Source organism: Mustela nivalis (genome assembly GCF_964662115.1).
Source record: "Mustela nivalis genome assembly, chromosome: 11".
NCBI classification, from domain to species: Eukaryota; Metazoa; Chordata; class Mammalia; order Carnivora; family Mustelidae; genus Mustela; species Mustela nivalis.
This window is the reverse complement of record NC_139030.1, coordinates 20,338,710-20,360,247: the sequence shown is the minus strand read 5'-3', so window position 1 is coordinate 20,360,247 and position 21,538 is coordinate 20,338,710. Positions and strand designations below refer to the sequence as shown.

The 21,538-nt window shown below is 36.2% G+C and overlaps 1 protein-coding gene across 10 annotated transcripts in view; it reads left to right on the top strand.

The window, feature by feature from the left end:
- The window catches only part of ZRANB3 (zinc finger RANBP2-type containing 3), a 338,626-nt gene that overhangs the window by 272,252 nt on the left and 44,836 nt on the right, over nt 1–21,538 (top strand). For all 10 annotated transcript variants that reach the window (XM_082689300.1, XM_082689306.1, XM_082689302.1 and 7 more), the window contains 4 exons: nt 5,381–5,500; nt 8,389–8,508; nt 12,155–12,334; nt 13,258–13,410. In XM_082689300.1, coding sequence (XP_082545426.1) covers nt 5,381–5,500; nt 8,389–8,508; nt 12,155–12,334; nt 13,258–13,410 — 573 coding nt within the window. The remainder of the gene's footprint in view (nt 1–5,380; nt 5,501–8,388; nt 8,509–12,154; nt 12,335–13,257; nt 13,411–21,538) is intronic.

The window sequence follows — 21,538 nt, the reverse complement described above, 5'->3', positions numbered from 1 at the left end:
TATTCCTAGGTATCTTATGGTTTTGCTTGCAATTGTAAATGGGATTGACTCCTTAATTTCTCTTTCTTCTATCTTCTTGGTGTAGAGAAATGCAACTGATTTCTGTGCATTGATTTTATATCCTGACACTTTACTGAATTCCTGTACAAGTTCTAGCAGTTTTGGAGTGGAGTCTTTTGGGTTTTCCACATATAGTATCATATCATCTGCGAGGAGTGATAGTTTGACTTCTTCTTTGCCTATTTGGATACCTTTAATTTCCTTTTGTTGTCTGATTTGCTGAGGCTAGGACTTCTAGTACTATGTTGAATAGCAGTGGTGATATTGGACATCCCTGCCATGTTCCTGACCTTAGTGGAAAAGCTTTCAGTTTTTCTCCATTGAGAATGATATTTGCGGTGGGTTTTTCATAAATGGCTTTGATGATATTGAGGTATGTGCCCTCTATCCCTACACTTTGAAGAGTTTTGATCAGGAAGGGATGCTGTACTTTGTCAAATGCTTTTTCAGCATCTATTGAGAGTATCATATGGTTCTTGTTCTTTATTTTATTGATACGTTGTATCACATTGATTGATTTGCGGATGTTGAACCAACCTTGCAGCCCTGGAATAAATCCCACTTGATCGTGGTGAATAATCCTTTTAATGTACTGTTGACTCCTATTGGCTAGTATTTTGGTGAGAATTTTTGCATCTGTGTTCATCAAGGATATTGGTCTATTGCTCTCTTTTTTGATGGGATCCTTGTCTGGTTTTGGGATCAAGGTGATGCTGGCCTCATAAAATGAGTTTGGAAGTTTTCCTTCCATTTCTATTTTTTGGAACAGTTTCAGTAGAATAGGAATTAGTTCTTCTTTAAATGTTTGGTAGAATTCCCCTGGGAAGCCGTCTGGCCCTGGGCTTTTGTTTGTTTGGAGATTTTTAATGACTGTTTGAATCTCCTTACTGGTTATGGGTTTGTTCAGGCTTTCTATTTCTTCCTGGTTTAGTTGCAGTAGTGTATATGTTTTAGGAATGCATCCATTTCTTCCAGATTGTCAAATTTGTTGGATAGAGTTGCTCAGAGTATGTTCTTATAATTGTTTGTATTTCTTTGGTATTAGTTGTGATCTCTCCTCTTTCATTCATGATTTTATTTATTTGGGTCCTTTCTATTTTCTTTTTGATAAGTCTGGCTAGGGGGTTATCACTCTTATTAATTATTTCAACGAACCAGCTCCTAGTTTTGTTGATTTGTTCTATTCTTTTTTTGCTTTCTATTTCATTGATTTCTGCTCTGATCTTTATGATTTCTCTTCTCCTGCTGGTTTTAGGGTTTCTTTCTTGTTCTTTCTCCAGCTCCTTTAGGTTTCGGGTTAGGTTGTGTACCTTAGACCTTCCTTGTTTCTTGAGAAAGGCTTGTACCGCTATATATTTTCCTTTCAGGACTGCCTTTGTTGTGTCCCACAGATTTTGAACCGTTGTGTTTTCATTATCATTTGTTTCCATGAATTTTTTCAATTCTTCTTTAATTTCCCGGTTGACCCATTCATTCTTTAGAAGGATGCTGTTTAGTCTCCATGTGTTTGGGTTCTTTCCAAACTTCCTCTTGTGGTTGAGTTCTAGCTTTAGAGCATTGTGGTCTGAAAATATGCAGGGAATGATCCCAATCTTTTGATTCCAGTTGAGACCTGATTTGTGACCCAGGACATGATGTATTCTGGAGAATGTTCCATGTGCACTAGAGAATAATGGGTAATCTGTTGCTTTGGAATGAAATTTTCTGAATATATTTGTGATGTCCATCTGGTCCAGGGTGTCATTTAAGGCCTTTATTTCCTTGTTGATCTTTTGCTTGGATGATCTGTCCATTTCAGTGAGGGGAGTGTTCAAGTCCCCTACTATTATTGTATTATTGTTGATGTGTTTCTTTGATTTTGTTATTAATTGGTTTATATAGTTGGCTGCTCCCATGTTGGGGGCATAGATATTTAAAATTGTTAGATCTTCTTGTTGGACGGAACCTTTGAGTATGATATAGTGTCCTTCCTCATCTCTTATTATATTCTTTGGCTTAAAATCTCATTGATCTGATATAAGGATTGCCACTCCTGCTTTCTTCTGATGTCCATTAGCATGTTAAATTGTTTTCCACCCCCTCACTTTAAATCTGGAGGTGTCTTCGGGCTTAAAATGAGTTTCTTATAGGCAACATATAGATGGGATTTGTTTTTTTATCCATTCTGACACCCTGTGTCTTTTGATTGGGGCATTTAGCCCATTAACATTCAGGGTAACTATTGAGAGATATGAATTTAGTGCTATTGTATTGCCTGTAAGGTGACTGTTACTGTATATTGTCTTTGTTCCTTTCTCATCTACCACTTATAGGCTCTCTCTTTGCTTAGAGGAACCTTTTCAATATTTCCTGTAGAACTGGTTTGGTGTTTGCAAATTCTTTCAGTTTTTGTTTGTCCTGGAAGCTTTTTCTCTCTCATTCTATTTTCAATGATAACCTAGCTGGATATAGTATTCTTGGCTGCATGTTTTTCTCATTTAGTACTCTGAATATATCATGCCAGCTCTTTCTGGCCTGCCAGGTCTCTGTGGATAAGTCTGCTGCCAATCTAATGTTTTTACCATTGTATTTTACAGACTTCTTTTCCCAGGCTGCTTTCAGGATTTTCTCTTTGTCACTAAGACTTGTAAATTTTACTATTAGGTGATGGGGTGTGGACCTATTCTTATTGATTTTGAGGGGTGTTCTCTGCACCTCCTGAATTTTGATGCTTGTTCCCTTTGCTGTATTAGGGAAATTCTCTCCAATAATTCTCTCCAGTATACCTTCTGCTCCCCTCTCTCTTTCTTTTTCTTCTGGAATCCCAATGATTCTAATGTTGTTTCTTTATGGTGTCAGTTATCTCTCGAATTCTCCCCTCGTGGTCCAGTAGCTGTTTATCCCTCTTTTGCTCAGCTTCTTTATTCTCTTTTGGTCTTCTATATCGCTAATTCTTTCTTCTGCCTCATTTATCCTAGCAGTGAGAGCCTCCATTTTTTATTGCACCTCATTAATAGCTTTTTTGATTTCAACTTGGTTAGATTTTAGTTCTTTTATTTTTCCAGAAAGGGCTTTTATATCTCCCAAGAGGGTTTCTCTAATATCTTCCATGCCTTTTTCGAGCCTGGCTAGAACCTTGAGAATTGTCATTCTGAACTATATATATGACATATTACCAATGTCTGAATTGATTAGGTCCCTAGCCTTCGGTACTGCCTCTTGTTCTTTTTTTTTTGTGGTGAATTTTTCTGCCTTGTCATTTTGTCCAGATAAGTGTATATGAAGGAGCAAGTAAAATACTAAAAGGGTGGCAACAATCCCAGGAAAATATGCTTTAACCAAATCAGAAGAGATCCCAAATCGTGAGGGGGGAGAAAGGGGATAAAAAGAGGCTCATAGCGAAAAAAAAAGAAAAGAAACAATTAAGAAAAGAAAATGAATAAAGAAAAAGTATAAAAAAGAAAAATATATATATTAGATTAACTAGTTAAAAAACGTTAAAAAAGAAAAGGGTAAAAGTTAAAAAAATTTTAGCAGAAGAAGAGAAAAAAATTGAAAAAGAAAAAAAAATTAAATTAACTGTAAGACTAAAGAATCCTGGGGAGATAGCCATGAGTTCTGTACTTTGCTTTCTCATCCTCTGGAATTCTGCTGCTCTCCTTGGTATTGAAACTGCACTTCTTGGCAGGTGAACTTGGTCCTGGCTGGGTTTCTTGTTGAACTTCTGGAGGAGGGGCCTGTTGTAGTGATTCTCAAGTGTCTTTGCCCCAGGCGGAATTGCACTGCCCTTGCTAGGGGCTGGGCTGAAAAATCCGCTTGGGTTTGCTTTCGGGAGCTTTTGTTCCCTGTGTGCTTTCCATAGAGTTCCGGAGGATGGGAATGAAAATGGTGGCCTCCCAGTCTCTGTCCCGTATGAGCTGAGAGCTTGGGGCCCCACTCCTCAGTGCACCCTCAGAGAATAGTGCTCAATAACTCCCATCTCCCTGGCCTCCGGCCACACTCTGAACTCACCAAGCCTGCGACCGGTTCAAGTTAACCCTGAGCTGAGAGCTCACTCCTTTGCTCTGTCTCTGTAGCCGGCTTCCCTGTTCTAATAACTGTAAGGTCTGTGACACTCAGACACCCTCCTTCTGTGACCCTGCGGGACCTGAGGCCATGCTGACCCCACATGGGCTTCATCCCGGTTTAGCCTCTGGAACGATGTCCCTCAGCGGAACAGACTTTTAAAAGCCCTGATTTTGTGTTCCGTTCCTCCGCTGCTTGCCGGGAGCCCCCCCCCCCGGTCTATCTTCCCATCACTTTGGATTCACTTCTCTGCCAGTCCTAACTTTCAGAAAGTGGTTGTTTTTCTGTTGCTAGAATTGCTGTTCTTCTTCTTTTCGATCTGTCGATGGATTTGCAGGTGTTTGCAATCTTTAGATAAGCTATCTAGCTGATCTCCTGCTAGCTGAAGTAGTCTCAGCCTGCTACTTCTCTGCCATCTTGACTCTTCCAAGATTTCATTTTTTGATGGTTGCATAATATTCCATCATATAGGGCGCCTGGGTGGTTCAGTGGGTTAAGCCGCTGCCTTTGGCTCAGGTCATGATCTCAGGGTTCTGGGATTGAGTCCCGCATCAGGCTTTCTGCTCAGCAGGGAGCCTGCTTCCTCCTTTCTCTCTCTGCCCGCCTCTCTGCATACTTGTGATCTCTCTCTGTCAAATAAATAAATAAAATGTTTAAAAAAATATATTCCATCATATATATATTCATATATATATATATATATATATATATATATATATACACATATATATATATCACATCTTCTTTATGTATTCATCTGTTGATGGACATCTAAGTTCTTTCCATACTTTGGCTATTGTGGACATTGCTGCTATAAACATTCGGGTGCATGTGCCCCTTTGGAAGTGATGTGATTTTTAAAAAATTATTTTTATTGACATATAATGCATTCTTTACCCCAGGGGTATATGTCTGTGAATCATCAGGCTTACACATTTCACAGCACTCACGATATCACATACCTTCCCCAATGTCCATAACCCAACCACCCTCTCCCTACCATCCCCCCAGCAACCCTCAGTTTGTTTTGTGAGATTAAGAGTCTCTGATGGTTTGTCTCCCTCCTGATCCCATTTTTTTTTCATTTTTTCCTTTCCTATCCCCAAACCCCCCGCCCTGCCTCTCAAATTCCTCATATCATATGAGAGATCATATGATAATTGTCTTTCTCTGATTGACTTATTTCGCTCAACATAATACCCTCTAGTTCCAAGTGATGTGATTTTTTTAATAAAGATTTATATACCATTAATAAGGTTTAACTTTTAATATTTAGGCAGGTGCTGTAAAGGACTATATTAAGATGATGCTTCAGAATGATTCACTGAAGTTTCTGGTTTTTGCTCATCATTTAAGCATGCTCCAAGCTTGCACAGAAGCAGTCATAGAACACAAGGTATGTTATCATTTTTCTATAAAATACTTTTTAGGATGCAGGTTTTTAATATACTAAACATTAATTGTAGTCTTGTAATTTGAGGGTTCTTTTGGCCTTCTTTAAATGATGATATTTTCATTATGATTAGATTGTTTTCTTAGTAATTATACTAATATCATATTATTATTATGTTGATGTTTAACTATTAAACTTTTTCTTTTATTCCAGGATTATAATTTTCTACTGAACTAATTATCTGGATTGATTAAAAATATGCTGACTTGATAGGATATATTGTGAATTCCGTTATTCTTACCAGATATACCTTTTGAGACTGGTGTAGAGAGTTAAAAATTAAAATTTTTAATTTACCTGCAAGTCAGCCTTAAAATATAGGTGATGTCAAGGGGAAACAGAATGAATTTAGCCAATTTTAGTCCAGCTGCAGTCACACCTTTTAAATTTCCAGGGAACATACTCTGTAGAGTATGATGTAGAGTAAGATTTAGTACAGGTGGGTTTGAAACAGATGGGCCAAGTACCCTCTCCAGTAAGCTTCCCAAACCTGCTGGCCTTGCTGCATTTTCTTAGGTTCACCTAATTCCCCAGCAGTCTTCTCTATCAGTGAAAGCATCGCCATGTTTTCTTTCAGAGTTTAAATCTGGTATTCCTCTTTACGTGCTGAGGGCTTTTAGAGATGCTCAGAAACAGCCAGAAGAAATTTCCTGACAAATCGTGTGAGCTTAATATACGTGTCGCAGCAGAACCATGTGCTTATGTAGGTAGAGTTTTTAAGTGAAGAATTAAGCCATGTTTTTGTTTTTATTTTTTTAAAGACTTTATTTATTTATTTGACAGACAGAGATCACAAGTAGTCAGAGAGGCAGGCAGAGAGAGGGGGTGGGGAAGCAGGCTCCCTGCTGAGCAGAGAGCCCAATGTGGGGCCCGATCCCAGGACCCCACGATCATGACCTGAGCCGAAGGCAGAGGCTTTAACCCACTGAGCCACCCAGGCACCCCTAAGCCATGTTTGTTTGTTTGTTTGTTTTTAAAGATTTTATTTATTTATTTGACAGACAGAGATCACAAGTAGGCAGAGAGGCAGGCAGAGAGGAGGAAGCAGGCTTCCCCCAGAGCAGAGAGCCCGATGTGGGGCTCGATCCCAGGACCCTGAGATCATGACTTGAGCCAAAGGCAGCGGCTTAACCCACTGAGCCACCCAGGCGCCCCCTACGCCATGTTTTTTAAAACTTCGTATATATTTTTTGAACATTTGCCAGTATATTTATTAATATTACCAAAGAAGTAATCCTAGTGTTTCCTTTATAGGAGGATTGATGACAATATAATAAAATGCTATCTGTGAAAAGGTGCTCTCACACTGATTATAATATCATATCTTTAAAATGCCTTTTGAGGGAAGAGTTAATTAGCCTTTGAAATATTATTTTTAATGATTAGGCAATAAAATTAAATTCATAATATTTTCTATTCTGATTCCATTAAGCTTAAAACTAAAATTACTGGGATCTATTCTAAGTATAGCAGTCTATTCTCCCCACTTCTCCTTTACTGATATGTTTAGAATCCCATTTAGTATCACTATCCATTAAAAACAATAGGTAGTCATCGGTTGGAGGTGAATCTCGCCCAAAGTCTCCCTAGCCTGACTATGTGTGTTTTCTTTAGAAAGACTGTTGGAAGATTTTATAATCTCCCTTATGGGTTTTTAATGGATCACTGGTCAATGTATATCTGTTTGTGAAGACATAGAAAGTTAATATGGGGCATTCTATTTAATGATTAACCATTTCCTTATGAAAGTGAGTATTTGTATGTCTCAACTATATAAGGTTATGTTTTCCATAGAAGTGCATATGTAAATGAGACTATTTGAAATTCACGACTTCATACGGAATTTTAGAAAGTTGAGTAGTGAGTGCTTTTTAGCTACTTTAACACACACTGATTGCTCCCTTTTCCTAACCCAGATCATTCCTAGAAGACACCACTGTTGAGTTTAGCACTTACTGTTTCCCTACTTTTTAAAAATGTGTGTGACTGTCTTGGTTCCCAAATTCAATGGAGGAGACCGTTTCACATATTTCTGATAAGCTTAGGAATGCAGGGACGCCTGGGTGGCTCAGTTGGTTAAGCGGCTGCCTTTGGCTCAGGTCATGATCCCAGCGTCCTGGGATCAAGTCCCACATTGGGCTCATTGCTCGGAAGGGAGCCTGCTTCTCCCTCTGCCTCTGCCTGCCACTCTGTCTGCCTGTGCTTGCTCTTGCTTCTCTCTCTATGACAAATAAATAAATAAAATCTTTAAAAAAAAAAAAAAAAGCTTAAGAATGCAAAAAAAAAAAAAGAGTTCAAATGGTATATTAAAAAATATATTTTTCCAGTTAATATTAGGATATTTCAGAAGTAAATGCATTGTTCTTCATGAATTCATAATAATATGGATAAAAACTTCTTTCTCTCTTTTCACCTGTCTGGCTTTATTTTTACTTTGCAATCAGTGAACCTGTAACTTTCAAGTTAATTTGATCCATAATTTAAAGTTTGTATATGAATTCACACAGAACTTTACTAACGGCATTAGCTTAATTCAGTGATGATTTATGGAGCTCCTGTTATATACAAGGCATTGCAGTTGGCATTGATGGTTTGAGGATGAATTAGACATGGAGCCTACTTCAAGTATGTGAAAAGATTTAAAAATACGGAATTGTTATAAGAAGCTATTAAGAAACTTGATTAAAATTCTTATTTAACATTTACTAACATTTCATCTTACCCCATTTCTATTTTATTATTTGAGCATAAAAATACGGTATAAAACATATTAAATGATATGGGTGCATAGGGTTTTGTGCTAATTTTGCCATTTCCCTTGTTGATACTAGGCTCGGTACATTAGGATAGATGGAAGCGTTCCATCTTCAGAAAGAATACATCTAGTGAATCAGTTTCAAAAGGATCCTGATACTCGTGTGGCTATCCTAAGCATTCAGGCTGCTGGCCAGGTAAGAAATTCCAGGAGGAGATTATGCTAAGTAGAATAAGTCAAACAGAGAAAAGTCAATTATCATATGGTTTCACTTATTTGTGGAACACAAAGAATAGCATGGAGGACATTAGGAGAAGGAAGGGAAGAATGAAGGGGGGGGCATTGGAGGAGGAGATGAACCATGAGAGACTATGGATGCCAAGAAATAAACTGAGGGTTTTAGAGGGGAGAGGGGTTACCCCAGTGATGGGTATTAAGGAGGGCATGTATTGCATGGAGTACTGGGTGTTATATGCAAACAATGAATCATGGAACACAACATCAAAAACTAATGATGTACTGTATGGTGACTAACAAAATATAATAAAAAATATATATAATAAAAAAAAAGAGGTCAGTGTCATAAAAAAAAATGTCCATTATATTAGTGAATCCCTAAACCAGTTGCAGAATTGTACATACACTGTGACCTCATTCCTATGTTTTAAAATTCAAAAGAACATAGATGTATATATTTGTTAAAATTCACAAGATGCTAAGTTTAAAATTGGTGCTTTCTATTTTATGGAAATTATACCTCAGTAAAGTTTATCAAAAGAAAAAAAAAGAAATTCCAGGTATAAATTGGATAATGTCATTAAGATAATAAAAAGGTCATTAGCCATAATTATAACTTTGTATCAAGACAAAAGTGTAATAAATATTCTGTTTTAGAGAGATAGAAAGTATAATAGAAGGAGACCTCAACACCTCCGACTCAAATCTTCTTAAATTTTCAAGGAAAGAATTTCCTAGATGAGTATAGTTAATTTAATCCTAATACTTTTCCATTACCTTTTTTTCTTTTTTCCTAACTTTGAATTTGCATAGAATTTTCCTTTCTTTTTCAACATTTCCTTGGCAATTTGGCGTCTTTTCTGGTTCCATACAAATTTTAGGATTGTTTGTTCCAGCACTATGAAAAGTGCCATTGATATTTTAATCGGGATGGTGTTGAAAGTATAGATTGCTCTGGGCAGCTTTCATTTCTTATAGCACTTATCTTACTTGATTGGTTTCCCCAGAGCCTGTGAGGCAAGGTGACCTGAGAGAAAAGAACTCTTCTGTCTGAGGACTTGTTATGGAGCACCTCTGGTTTGACCCTTAGGATTGGGTTTGGGTGCAAGTAAATGAAAACCCAAATTAAGAATGACTCAAATACACAAAGTTTAATTCTCTCATGCAGACAGTCCAAGGTTATCATGGTAGTTCCACAAAGTCCTTAAGGCTTAAGCCTCTCCAGCTTTCTATAACATTCCTAGCAGATACCTCTTATTTAAGAGAGCTGCTCTAGTTCCTCCATCATATCTGTGATCCAGGGCACTGACTGGAGAAAGGCATGCATCATTGCTTCATTTCATTCACCTGCAGTTAGCACCTTGGTTATAGCTAACTTCAAGGGAAGCTGGGAAAAGTAGCCTTTATTTCGTCTAAAATCGCATTGAAAATCAGGTGTTATGTTACAAAGAAATAAGAACCAAATAGCTATTATGGAAGATAGTGACAGTCTCTGTCACACTATGTAAGGGGGATCCTTCTGGACTTTTTTCCTGCTAACATTCTACAATATTTTGATGTAAATTCCCAAGCCAGGATATTTAACATAGGGAAAAGTGATTGAAAAGATTTTCTGGGGACGCCTGGGTGGCTCAGTTGGTTAAGCAGCTGCCTTCGGCTCAGGTCATGATCCCAGCGTCCTGGGATCGAGTCCCACATCAGGCTCCTTGCTCTGCAGGGAGCCTGCTTCTCCCTCTGACTCTTCCTTCCACTCTGTCTGCCTGTGCTTGCTCTCACTCACTCTCTCTCTGACAAATAAATAAAATTAAAAAAAAAAAAAAGATTTTCTGTGCATCCAGCCTGATATATAGTAGATCTGTCGACTCTGGAATCTAAACCAGGGCCAAAGATCTGCTTTTAGCCAGGTAACTGATATCTATAAAATTGTATATAGAGAGAAGCTTCATAAGGATTTGGAAGTTCTAGAACTCACCAGGAGTTCTTACCAAAAGGAGGGTTGTCTCAACACTACACTCATGTTGGATTAAATCTCTACGAGTCTAAGTTTTATATCTGTTAGAATATTCCAGCCAAAGAGAATTTCATCAAAAAGAGCTTAAAATTAGAAATGGAGTACTCATAGCGTGGGAGAAGAAAAGTAGAAGGAAGCCAGGCAGGAGGATTTGGGGTGGCTTGATAAAAGACCTTCTGAAATTAAGATTGTTTAGGACACCCATATTTTATTCAAGGCTGTATTCCTGAGAACCTGGTATAATTCAAAACTCATACACTTGAACACTAGTATGTTCATAGGAATAAAGGAAACTAGAAAGGGCTTTGTTCTTGTGGCATGTGAATCTTCCATTGTAGTTTAGTGGTATGTTAGAGGAGTTTGGGTCTTGCCAGCTTATTTCCCCTTTATTCTTGTATGGTTATACGATACCTCTAACACACTTAAAGGTGTTCTTCCTTCTTTAAATACTATTTGTTATTTTCTAGCATCATCTCTAATGTTTTGTGGTGTTTTCTGTCCTAAATATCAGCACAGTTTAGCTTGATGGTTGTTGGCTTTCCATGTTTTTATCACTTCTAACCTCTGTTCCAAAGTGATGGGTCTTTAGTGAATTTTTCAGCTTGAGAACTCATGCCACCATTTCATGAATGCTAATAATAATGTTGTTATATGATATAAAAATATTTTAAGTTAAAGCTATGTAAAAATAACAGCACAGCAGTCACAAAAGTCATTCTCTGATGGAAGTTCTAGGGCATATGAACAGCAGCATGGATTAGATGATTCTTTCAAAGAATAGTAGGTATTTCTTTCAACCACATAACATCACTGACTAATGTGTGACAATAGCTTAAGTATGCTTCACGTTTTACCAGCCTTTCAACTTTAAAATCATGCATTTTTTAAAATACTCTTTAATTCGAGGAGATTTGCATTATTTTTCATATAATGATTATACAAGAAGACCTAGTTAATACTTAATAATGTCACACTATTTCAAACTGATGTAAAATGCAATTGCACAAAAAATCCAATTTTGTTATATATATTGAGATAGAAGCCAGTAAACTTAAGGGTGTTTGAGATGTAACATGAGAAATTTCATAGGAAGAGAACAGTGTGACTGAAGACATGATTTTCCTGCTTTATAGAACAACACTATGAATTAAATGAATAGAGGAAGTCATTGCTCTCTGCCTAGTTGCTATGGACACCATGTGTTAGAAATTATATTCTCATTTATAATGTATTTTATTAGATTTTCCAGTGGTAATATGAATCCAGTCCTCATCAGAGGATAAAGTGATTTTGTTTATATATATATATATATATATATATATATATATATCCATTAAACTAACTTTTGAAATATTGAAATACCTTTTAAATGTGTTTTTTGTAGTTCACCTGGACATTTGCTGTAAGCAGTCTTCATTTGCCTTTCATGAATTAAATTTTCTTAATTTGGCTTAAAACGAAAGACTGATTTATTTTTAAGTCCTTTAGCTTTCTCTTGTTCATTTAACATGTTCAGAAAGACTTTATTATATCTGGCTCTCTGTTACATTTTCAGTTTATTTGCATCTCAGTTTCTTCACTTTATTTTTCTTAGGGTTTGACATTTACTGCTGCAACTCATGTTGTATTTGCTGAGTTGTACTGGGACCCTGGACATATAAAACAAGCAGAAGACCGGGCTCACCGAATTGGACAGTGCAGTTCTGTGAATATTCACTACCTTGTTGCAAATGGGACTCTAGACACTCTGATGTGGGGAATGTTGAATCGAAAGGTAAAGCTTGAATTCAAACCAGGTTACCTTTTTTTCAAAAAAATTTTTATTACTTTTTTTAAATTAACATATAATATATTAGCCCCAGGGGTACAGGTCTATGAATCGTCAGGCTTACACACTCCAGCACTCACCATAGCACATACCCTCCCCAATCTCCAGGTTACCATTTTATTCATTATGTGGAGCCTACTTAAGTTAAGAGGCTGAGTTGTAGTGTTTTCAGGCAAAGGATATTCAAGTACACTAAGATAGTGATGTTTATAGGAACCAAGGTTAGAGAAGTCTTCAGTTGGTAGTACCTTACGTATCCTCTCCATTAAGGGAGAGATGTACATTTACATGTGTTCTTACTGTCTTCCATGGCCTTCATCTACTGTTTTAGAGATCAGAAAAGGATGGGCTAGCAAGGAATAATAACAGTGTCAAACCCCAAGTCCTTTTTGTAATTTTGAGCAGAGGACAGCCTGTACCTGGACCCCAGAAAGGGTAGGAGGCATGTCACTAGTTCTGTCCACTCAACTGTCTCTTCTCCTCCCCAGCCCGGAGAGGTATTCATAGAAAAGATTTGACTAATTATTAGAGGATGTTTTTCAAGCACTGAGTATATATGTATTTAAAATGGCCAATTATGTGGGTTTAGTTTCGAAGTTTATAAATATTAGAATAAAGTTTTTATAAGAAAAGCAAATCGTATAACTTCTCTGGTGAGACGTTTTCCTCATTAAGTATGGGAATCATCTACTTGGCAATTTGTTTGTAATTTTGAAAAATTTTATTAATGAAGTCCATGATAGGTTGAAACACTAAGTGTCTTTGGTGAATTGCTTGTGGTTTAATTGCAAAATCAGGTCACTGCTTAGTAAGTAAGTATTAGCTGTGAGAGAACGTTTGTAAAATTCATATGCTTCTTCACTTTACAGACACAAGTTACAGGGAGCACATTGAATGGTAGGAAGGAGAAACTTCAGGTTGAGGAAGGTGATAAGGAAAAATGGGACTTCCTGCAGTTTGCTGAAGCTTGGACTCCAAATGAAAGCTTTGAAGAGCTCAGGAATGAAGTTTTGTTCACTCACGTAAGATTATATGACAAATTCTTTTCTTTTTTTAAGTTTTAATGTCCTAAAACTATAACTTTATCATATTTTTTATAGCAAATTTTGATTGTGCTGTTGAAAGGAGGTTCCATGTAAAACTGGAAAACCTAGAGCCACAAGATGACATTGAAAGGAGGCTGCACCAGTGGCTTGTATCTTCCAACAGTTAATGCCAATGCTCACTGTTATCCTTAGAAAAGCAGGCTCAATAGAATCCAGCCTTCAGAAGAAGACGTAGGTGGCTATTAGATGTACAATCAAGAGGACAGGGGAGAATGTATAAATTTGCCAAAAATGGAACACAAGAAGGTCACAGACTCTGTAAAGACATTTGTATTACAATGTCCAAAGTATATAAGAATTTATACAATGTAATTAGTAAAATACAAACAAGGTAACAGAAAAATAGACCGAGAATGTGAGCATTAGAGGACACCTGAATAACCAATAAGCATGGGAAGAAACTTTGCACCAAATTAAGGCGAACTATAAAGACACATTTTCCCTTGACAATTACTAAATAATCTGTGGTGTGGTGTTCTGAGATTATGTGGCTGTCCTGTGTCCAAAACCTTTCATCCAATGGTCTTAGCATTCACTGTGATCTTTGTCTAGGTCATTTTGAAATAGTGGTTTTTCTATTTCTATCTTTGCTTCTATATTTATTAGTTGATGTTTTTCTGTAAAGATAAACTTTATTTTTCCTCATTTAAAAAATATATCACTGGGACGCCTGGGTGGCTCAGTTGGTTAAGCAGCTGCCTTCGGCTCAGGTAATGATCCCAGCGTCCTGGGATTGAGTCCCACATCGGGCTCCTTGCTCAGCAGGGAGCCTGCTTCTCCCTCTGCCTCTGCCTGCCTCTCTGTCTGCCTGTGCTCACTTTCTCCCTCTCTCTCTGATAAATAAATAAAATCTTTTAAAAAAAATGCTAAACTTATTTAAAAATATATATATATATCACTAAAACTTGGGATAATAGTAACAGAATTGTTACTATTACTGTGTTATAATTCTTTACTTTTATTCTTTGTTTTTCATAATATCTGGCTTATGGAAGCACCTTTCTTTTCTTTTTTCTTTTTCCTTTTTTCCCTTTTCTTTTCTTTTTTTTTTTTAATTTTATTTCTTTTCAGTGTAACAGAATTCATTGTTTTTGCACCACACGCAGTACTCCATGCAATACGTGCCCTCCTTAATACCCATCATCTGGCTCTCCCAACCTCCCACCCCCCACCCCTTCAAAACCCTCAGGTTGAACCTGAGGTCCATGAGAACCATGGACTCTCATGGTTCACCTCCCCTTCCAATTTCCCTCAACTCCCTTCTCCTCTCCATCTCCCTATGTCCTCCATGTTATTTGTTATGCTCCACAAATAAGTGAAACCATATGATAATTGACTTTCTCTGCTTGACTTATTTCACTCAAAATAATCTCTTCATGTTGATACAAAAGTTGGGTATTCGTCCTTTCTGATGGAGGCATAATACTCCATAGTGTATATGGGCCACATCTTCCTTATCCATTCTGTTGAAGGGCATCTTGGTTCCTTCCACAGTCTGGCGACCGTGGTCATTGCTGCTACAAACATTGGGGTACAGATGGCCCTTCTTTTCACTACATCTTTATCTTTGGGGTAAATACCCAGTAGTGCAATTGCAGAGTTCATAGGGAAGCTCTATTTTTAATTTCTTAAGGAATCTCCACACTGTTCTTCAAAGTGGCTGCACCAACTTGCATTCCCACCAACAGTGTAAAAGGGTTCCCCTTTCTCCACATCCCCTCCAACACATGTTGCTTCCTGTCTTGCTAATTTTGGCCATTCTACTGGTATAAGGTGGTATCTCAGTGTGGTTTTAATTTGAATCTCCCTGATGGCTAATGATGATGAACATTATTTCATGTGTCTGATAGCCATTTGTATGTCTTCATTGGAGAAGTGTCTGTTCATATCTTCTGCCCATTTTTAAAAAATTTTTTAATTTGTTTTTTATTTATTTTCAGCATAACAGTATTCATTGTTTTTGTACCACACCCAGTGCTCCATGCAATACGTGCCCTCTCTAATACCCACCCCCTGCTTCCCCCAACCTCCCACCCCCGCCACCACTTAAAACCCCTCAGGTTGTTTTTTCAGAGTCCATAGTCTCTCATGGTTCACCTCCCCTTCCAATTTCCCCCAACTCCCTTCTCCTAACTCCCTATGTCCACCATGCTATTTGTTATGCTCCACAAATAAGTGAAACCATATGATAATTGACTATCTCTGCTTGACTTATTTCACTCAGCATAATCTCCTCCAGTCCCGTCCATGTTGCTACAAAAGTTGGGTATTCATCCTTTCTGATGGAGGCATAATACTCCATAGTGTATATGGACCACATCTTCCTTATCCATTCGTCCATTGAAGCGCATCTTGGTTCTTTCCACAGTTTTTCTGCCCATTTTTTGATATGATTATCTGTTTTGTGTGTGTTGAGTTTGAGAAGTTCTTTATAGATCCCGGATATCAACCTTTTGTCTGAACTGTCATTTTCATTTTCTTTTTATGCAAGTCCCTACATTATTCTGAGTGCTTTCTAGCTTTTCAACAAACAATTTGAGATTGATCTTATATTTTCTTTGCCCCAGTCCTGGAGCTGGACATTTCTTTAACGAGTCCTGATTCATTTAATGGGGGAATGATACTTAGCAATCAGGATTTTTTTTTAATTCCTCGGGATATCATCACTTCTGAGCTATTTTCAGTGTATAGAGTGATTTATACACATATACACATTTTTGCATGGATAGGTTAATATGTATTTGTATGTATATGTGTGCATTTTTAGTTCATATGTTCACTCTAATACTCCAGTTCAAATCCAACACCACCAGGTTCTTTTTCACCTTCGCCATATATCTATGCAGACACAAGTATTTATGTTTCCCTTATCTAATAAGCAAGAACTCTTGGTCCTGACTTCATCATCGTATTTGCTCAGTGGCTCTGTCCTTCCATACATGCAAAATACTTTTAAAATATCTACACTAAAAGCATACTTTACACCTACTAGATTGGCAACAATGACATGCCAAAAATGTCAGCAACATTTCATATGCCAAACTCTCATATACTGCTAGGTAGGCGGATAAGTTGTCATAACTCCTTTGAAGAGCAATTAGATAATATTTGATAAAGTTGGAAACGCCCTCCAACCAAACTATTCCATTTCTAGTAATATATTTTTACCTGTGGGTGTAAGGATACATGTACAAGGATGTTTATTGAATCCGTTTTTGGAATGCCAAAGATTAGAAACAACCAAAATACTCATCAATAGGTGAATGACTACTTAAAATTGTCTTAAGAAGGGAGCCTAGGGGGCTTGGTTGGTTAAGCATCTGCCTTCAGCTCAGGTAATGATTCTGGAGTCCTAGGATCGAGCCTCACATCAGGCTCACTGTTCAGTGAGGAGCCTGCTTCTCCCTCTCCCTTTCCTCTCGGCTCATGCTTGTGCTCTCACTCAAATAAATAAGTAAAATCTTAAAAACTAAAAAAAATTTTTAAATATTCATAAGATACCATTTAGAAGTTAACATGAATAAATTAGATTTATATATTTTAACACGACCAGACTTAGCATAACATTATTTTTAAAATGCACAGTACACAAACATACACACACAAATAATATTAGGTATTTATATATGTATATTTAATCAAATATATAAACCTAGATTAGAAAATCTCGTATACTTGTAATATTGATTTTATCTGGAAGGAGGAGAATGGTTCTGGGGAAGAGTAAAAAATGGAATGGCAACTTCAACAGAAATATTTTATATTAATAAAGTAGGAAGTAAACCGTACAATATTAGTATTTGTAAATCTTGAATGGTGGTATGTCTCTGTATAATACCAAATACTATCAAAGTCCATATATAACTGAATAAGAAATTGTACATTAGAAAAGCTTAGTTATTCAGAATGTCTGGGTTTTTTCCTAATCCTTTTGGTGCAATATGATCTGAAAGTTAGGAGGAGTTTGAAATTTTTTTTTGAATTTAAGTATAGTTGACACACAGTGTTACATGTGTACAAAATACAGTTTTAGGTATACAAAACAGTGATTTGAAAAGTTTATGTATTATGCTATGTTCTCCACAAGTGTAGCTACTAGATGTCCCCAGGCATTTCTATTATAGTATCATTGACTATTCTTTATGCTGTGCCTTTTATTCTTGTGACTTATTCATTCTGTATGGGGAATTTAGTTTTAATTTTTTAAAGAATTGATCATATATTATAGAAATAAAAGTAAAGTCTGGAAAGTTTAGTTCCATAGGAAGAAACAATTTTTTTTTTAAGAAACAATTTTTTTTATGTGAAATCTTACTAAATCTTTTTCTGTATCTTATTTAGAGTTAGTCCTTTTTTTTTTTTTTAAGGATACTAGAATGTTTTCTGTCAAATACTGCTTAAAAAAGATAGAGGGATTAGTTCTAAGACTTTTTTCTTTTGTTTAAAAACTACTTTCCTTTTGGTAGTGTTTCTGTGTTTTCGTTTATTGAAAAAATCAATAGGTATTTAAAGTCCTAGATATTTTAAAAATATATAACTAAAATTATAATTTGTAGCTGTTCTCTAAAACTTCCAAACTATTGAATTATGTTTAAGGGTTCATTTTTAAGATAGTATTAAGAATTTGAACTATATCTTCCTACAAATATACATGTTTATTGTTTTTAAGTGTAGCTGAAGAAAAACATGTATCTATGTACAAAGTTGTTTTTTAAAAAAAAAAAAAAAAAAACACCCAATTACCTTTCTTTCATGAGTCAAGTGTTTTTTCTTTCACACTTTAGTATTACCTTGCACAGATTTTTCAATGCATGTCATTTTTTTAACAGCAAATATTTTTAAAAATTTTTTACTGCGGAAAAGTTGGTATATAACATTGTTTCAGGTATACAACATAATAGTTCAATTTTTGTATACACCACAAAATGATTTCCACAGTAAGTCTCATTACCCGCAGTCACCATACAATTAACCTCCCTTACCCTTTTCAGCCATGCCCCAAGTCCCTTCCCCTCTAATAACCACCCCTGTGTTCTCTGTATCTATGAACTTGGTTTAGTGTAGTTTGATTTGGTTTTTTAGACTCCACACATAAGTGAAATCGTATGGTATTTGTCTTTCTTTGTCCAAATTATTTCACTTAGCATAATACCCTCAAGGTCCATTCATGTTGCAAATGGCAAGAGTTCCTTTTTTATAGTTGAATAGTAGCCAGTGAATATATATAGACAATACATTTTCCTTATACATTCATTCATCAGTGACTACTTGGGTTCCTTCCATATCATGGCTATTGTAAATAATGTTGTAATGAATATAGGGATGCATGTATCTTCTCAAATTAGTGTTTTTGTTTCTTTGGATAAATGCCGAGAAGTGGAATAGTTGAATCATATGGTAGTTCTGTTTTTAGTGTTTTTAGTACTCAACATATTCTTTTCCATAGTGGCTCCACCAATTTACATTCCCATCAGCATACACATTGTTCCCTTTTTCCACATCCTCACCAACACTTACTGTTTCTTATCTTTTTGATAATAGCCATTTAACTGGTGTGAGATGATATCTCATTGTGATTTTATTTGTATTTCCCTGGTAATTAGTGATACTGAACATCTTGTTATGTGCCTCTTGGCTATCTATATGTCTTCTTCTTCTTTTTTTTTTTTTTTTTAATTCATTTGTATGTCTTTGGAAAAATACCTCTAAATTTTCTGCCCATTTTTAAATTATATTCTTTGTTTTCTGCTATTGATTGAGTTCCTTATATATTTTTTCTATTAACCCTTATCAGATATATGATTTACAGATATATTCTCCTATTTAGTAGGTTGCTTTTTTTTTTAAGATTATATTTTTATTTATTTGACAAACACAAGAGAGGGAACACAAGCAGGAGGAGTGGGAGAGGGGGACGCAGGCTTCTCACTGAGCAGGGACCACAAAGCAGGGCTCCATCCCAGGACCCTGGGATCATGACCTGAGTGGAAGGCAGATGCTTAATGACTGAGCCACCCAGATGCCCTTGCCTTTTCATTTTGTTGATGGTTTCCTTCACTGTGTAAAAGCTTTCACTTACTTATTTTTGCTTTTGTTGCCTTTGCTTCACGGTCAGATCCAAAAATTTAACTCCATGACCAATGTCAAGGAGCTTACTGCTTATGTTTTCTTATACTTTTATGGTTTCAGGTCTTATATTCAAGTCTTAATCAATTTCGAGTTATTATTTATGTACAGTATAAGACAGTAATCTAGTTTCATTCTTTCATATGTGATTGTACAGTTTTCCTAATACCATTTATTGAAGATACTGTTCTCTCCCCACAGTATGGACTTAGCTTCTTTGTCATAAATTAGTTGACTGTAGATATGTGGGTTTTTATCTGTTCTCTCTATTCCATTGATCCATGTGTCTCTTTTTATGCCAATACCATGACTGTCTTGATTACTATAACTTTATACTGTAGTTTGAAATTAGGGTGCCTGTTACCTCCACCCTATTACCTCCACCTTTGTTCTTCTATCTCAAGATTGCTTTAGTTATTTGAGGTCTTTTGTGGTTCCACACAAATTTTAGGATTATTTGTTCTGGTTCCGTGAAAAATGCCAGTGGGATTTGATATGGATGTATTAAACATCTAGGCTGTATTTTTATGAGCACAGAATATATTCCAATTTATTTGTGTCTTCTTCAGTTTCTTTCATCGGTATCTTATTAGTTTTCAGCATACAGGCCTTTTCCTGTCTATGGATAAATTAATTCATGGGTATTTTATTCTTTTGATGCAATTGTAAATAGGATTTCTTTTCTTATTTTCTCTTTTTGATAGTTCATTAGTAATGGACAGAAATGTAATGTTTATGTATATTAATTTCATATTCTCCTACTTCACTGAATTCACTTATTAGTTCTAACCATTTTTTGATAGAGTCTAGGGGTTTTACATGTGTAAAATCATGTCATCTACAAATAGTGACAATTTTACTTCTTCCTTTGTGACTTAAATGACTTATTTCTTTTTTTGTCTGATGGCTGCAGCTGGGAATTATAATTCTATGTTGACTAAAAGCAGTGAGAGTGGGCATTCTTGTCTTTTCCCTGCTCTGAAGAGGAAGAACTTTTTCAACTTTTCCATATTGAGTATGATGCTCATTGTGGGTTTGTCATATATGGCCTTTATTATACTGAGGTATTTTCCCTTTGTTGAGAGATTCTATCAAAAAGGAATATTAGATTTTATTAAAGTAGCATAATTATTAATTTGTGGATATTGAACCATTCCTGCATCCCTGGAATAATTCCCACTTGATCATCATGTATCTTCCTTTTTATTTATTATTGAATTCTTTTTGCTAATATCTTAATGAGGATTTTTGCATCTATGTCCTTTGGGGCTATTAGCCTGTTGTTTTCTTTTTCTGTGGTATACTTGTCTAGTTTTAGTATCAGGGTAATGCTGGCCACTTAAAATGAATTTAGGAGCATTTTCTTCTCTTTAGTTTTTGGAAGAGTTTGACAAGTATGTTTTTAAATCTTCTTGAATGTTTGGTAGAATTTACCAGTGAAGCCATCTCTTCCTAGACTTTCGTTTGTTGGGAATTTTGTAATTTCTGATTCAGTCACTGCGTTATTAGTCATCTGTCTACTCACATTTTCTGTTTCTTCATGGCTCACTCTTAGAAGATTATGTGTTTCTAGGAATTTATCTACTTCTTATAGGTTGTACAAGTTGTTGGCCTATAATTATTCATTATAGTCTCATATGATCATTTGTATTTTTCTGGTAACAGTTGTGGCTCCTCCTCTTTCATTTTTTATTTCATTAAGCCCTCTCTTTTCTTGAGTCTAGCTTGAGGTTTGTCCATTTTTTTAAATGATTTTATTTATTTATTTGAGAGAGAGAGAGAGCATGCAAGTGGCATGAGGGGCAGAGGGAGAAGCAGGCTCCCCAGAGACCAAGGAGCCCAATGCAGGGCTCAATTTCAAGCTGAGCAGAAACCAGACCCTGACAGCTGATTTTTTTAAGTTTGCAAATATATTCGG